Source organism: Apteryx rowi, unplaced genomic scaffold (genome assembly GCF_003343035.1).
Source record: "Apteryx rowi isolate R43461 unplaced genomic scaffold, aptRow1 scaffold_379, whole genome shotgun sequence".
Classification (NCBI taxonomy): domain Eukaryota; kingdom Metazoa; phylum Chordata; class Aves; order Apterygiformes; family Apterygidae; genus Apteryx; species Apteryx rowi.
In genome coordinates this window covers 282,939-284,615 of record NW_020450296.1, presented here as the reverse complement: position 1 = coordinate 284,615, position 1,677 = coordinate 282,939, and the positions used below count along the sequence as shown (strand labels likewise).

The 1,677-nt window shown below is 64.2% G+C and overlaps 1 protein-coding gene across 1 annotated transcript in view; it reads right to left on the bottom strand.

Moving 5' to 3' along the window:
• The window catches only part of MEF2D (myocyte enhancer factor 2D), a 32,738-nt gene that overhangs the window by 6,971 nt on the left and 24,090 nt on the right, over positions 1–1,677 (bottom strand). Inside the window, exon 8 of the mRNA XM_026073895.1 lies at positions 572–634. Coding sequence (XP_025929680.1) covers positions 572–634 — 63 coding nt within the window. The remainder of the gene's footprint in view (positions 1–571; positions 635–1,677) is intronic.

Here is a 1,677-nt window from a genome sequence, read left to right as displayed (position 1 = left end):
GGCGGCCGCCGCAGCCCCCCTCCGCCCTTCCCCGGCTCCGCGGCAGCGCCTCCAAAGGCAGCGAAGCCCCGAGCGGTGCAAAGCCCCCGGGAGACGCTCCAGCCCTTGCAAACAGCCTCGGCGACGTCCGTCCCGGAGGCACAGCCGGGGAGGCCAGGGAGAAATTCCTCCCATTCCCGGCCATTTGCCGGGGCGGGAAAAAGGCCACGGTTATTCCCGTGCCCGGCCAGGCCTCCCCGACGGAGCAGGGCAGCCAGAGGTGGCAGGATCCAGCACCCGATTTGGTTTTAACCGGGGGAACGCTGAATCCCACCCTCCTCCGTGGCCGTTTTGCTGCCGGCTTCCCACTGGAAAGCCACTGGGAGCTGAGCTCAGGCTCCTTATCCAGGGTCTCCAACCCTGCCGGCCCCGGCGGCATCGCGGGGTTTTTGCTGGGTGCTGGGCGACGTCGTTAGCAAGGAAAAAATCCTTGCCACTGTTTCGCCCGTGGGGAAACTGAGGCACGGAGAGGCGCCGGGAGCAGGATGCCGGAGAGCCGCGCTTTTGCCCGCCGGCACGGCTCCTCGCTTACCTACGGGACTCGGGCAGGCTCCGTTCGTGTTGTTCAAGTCTCCACCGAGCATTGCCCCTGGAAAGCAATCGGAAACGCGGGGGTCAGCGCTGGCACTGGGAGCGAGGGGGGCAGAACGAGGGAGGAAGGCAAGGGGGGAAAAATTGGGGGGCGTCACGCTGCCGGCGAGCCAGCGCGGGCAAAACGAGCCGCGTTCCCGGCGATCAGGTTTGGAAACAACATCCAGGCGCGGTAAGCACCAAACCGCGGTCATCCCGCAGGAACCGGGAGCCTCCGTCCCTAGATCCCCCCCCCTCCTCGAACCAAATCCCACCGCTTCTCGGCCCAAACCGCCCCGCGCTAGCGCCGCTTTTGCTTCGGAAACGAGAACCCGGCGCTGGGCTCTCGTCTGCGGCACATTGTTTTAACTAAAAAAATAAAAAAATAAATGAAAAGAAACAGCTCTTATAACACGCGAGGCCCTGGCTCCTATAAACAGGATTTCTCCCGCGTCCAAGGCAGCGAGTGAATGAAACGCAGATGGCCGGACTTGGAAAACCTCTCYGCTCGCGACCACGAAATTATCTCCTTGCGCATGAGCTGGATGGAAACGACAACGGTCAGGGCGGATTCTTCCTTGCAACGGAGCCTCTTTTCTTACTTTTTTTTTGGCTTTTTTCCCCCCCCCCCTCCGCAAAGAGGCCTGCGAGAGGGCAGCAGGGACCCTCGAGGCTCTCTGCGTGCTGCAACTACCGACGCTCGCGCCACGGGAGAGCCGGGCTGCGGCCGCGCAGCCGGGATTTGGCTCCTCCGACCGGCCCTCGGCTCCCCGATCCTCGCGTCTCCGATCCGCGTGCGCAATCGCCCGGCCGGTGACTGCAAGCAGCAAGTCCCCAGGCGGAAAAGCCCCTTTTTTGGGCTGTGTGTCCCCCCCTCCCCGGGTGCAACGGGCTTAAGGGGCTCCTGCAGCCTTATCCGCGCGGGGGAACGACGCTCCTGCTGCTTCGGGCTCGTCCCCCCGCAGCGCCGAGCTCCTAAATGCACCCGGGGGGCCGTTTGGGGCTAAAAATGCAATTGCACGGGGGGGGGGTTTGCACCCCTGTTTCGGCTCTGCGGCGCGAGCAATG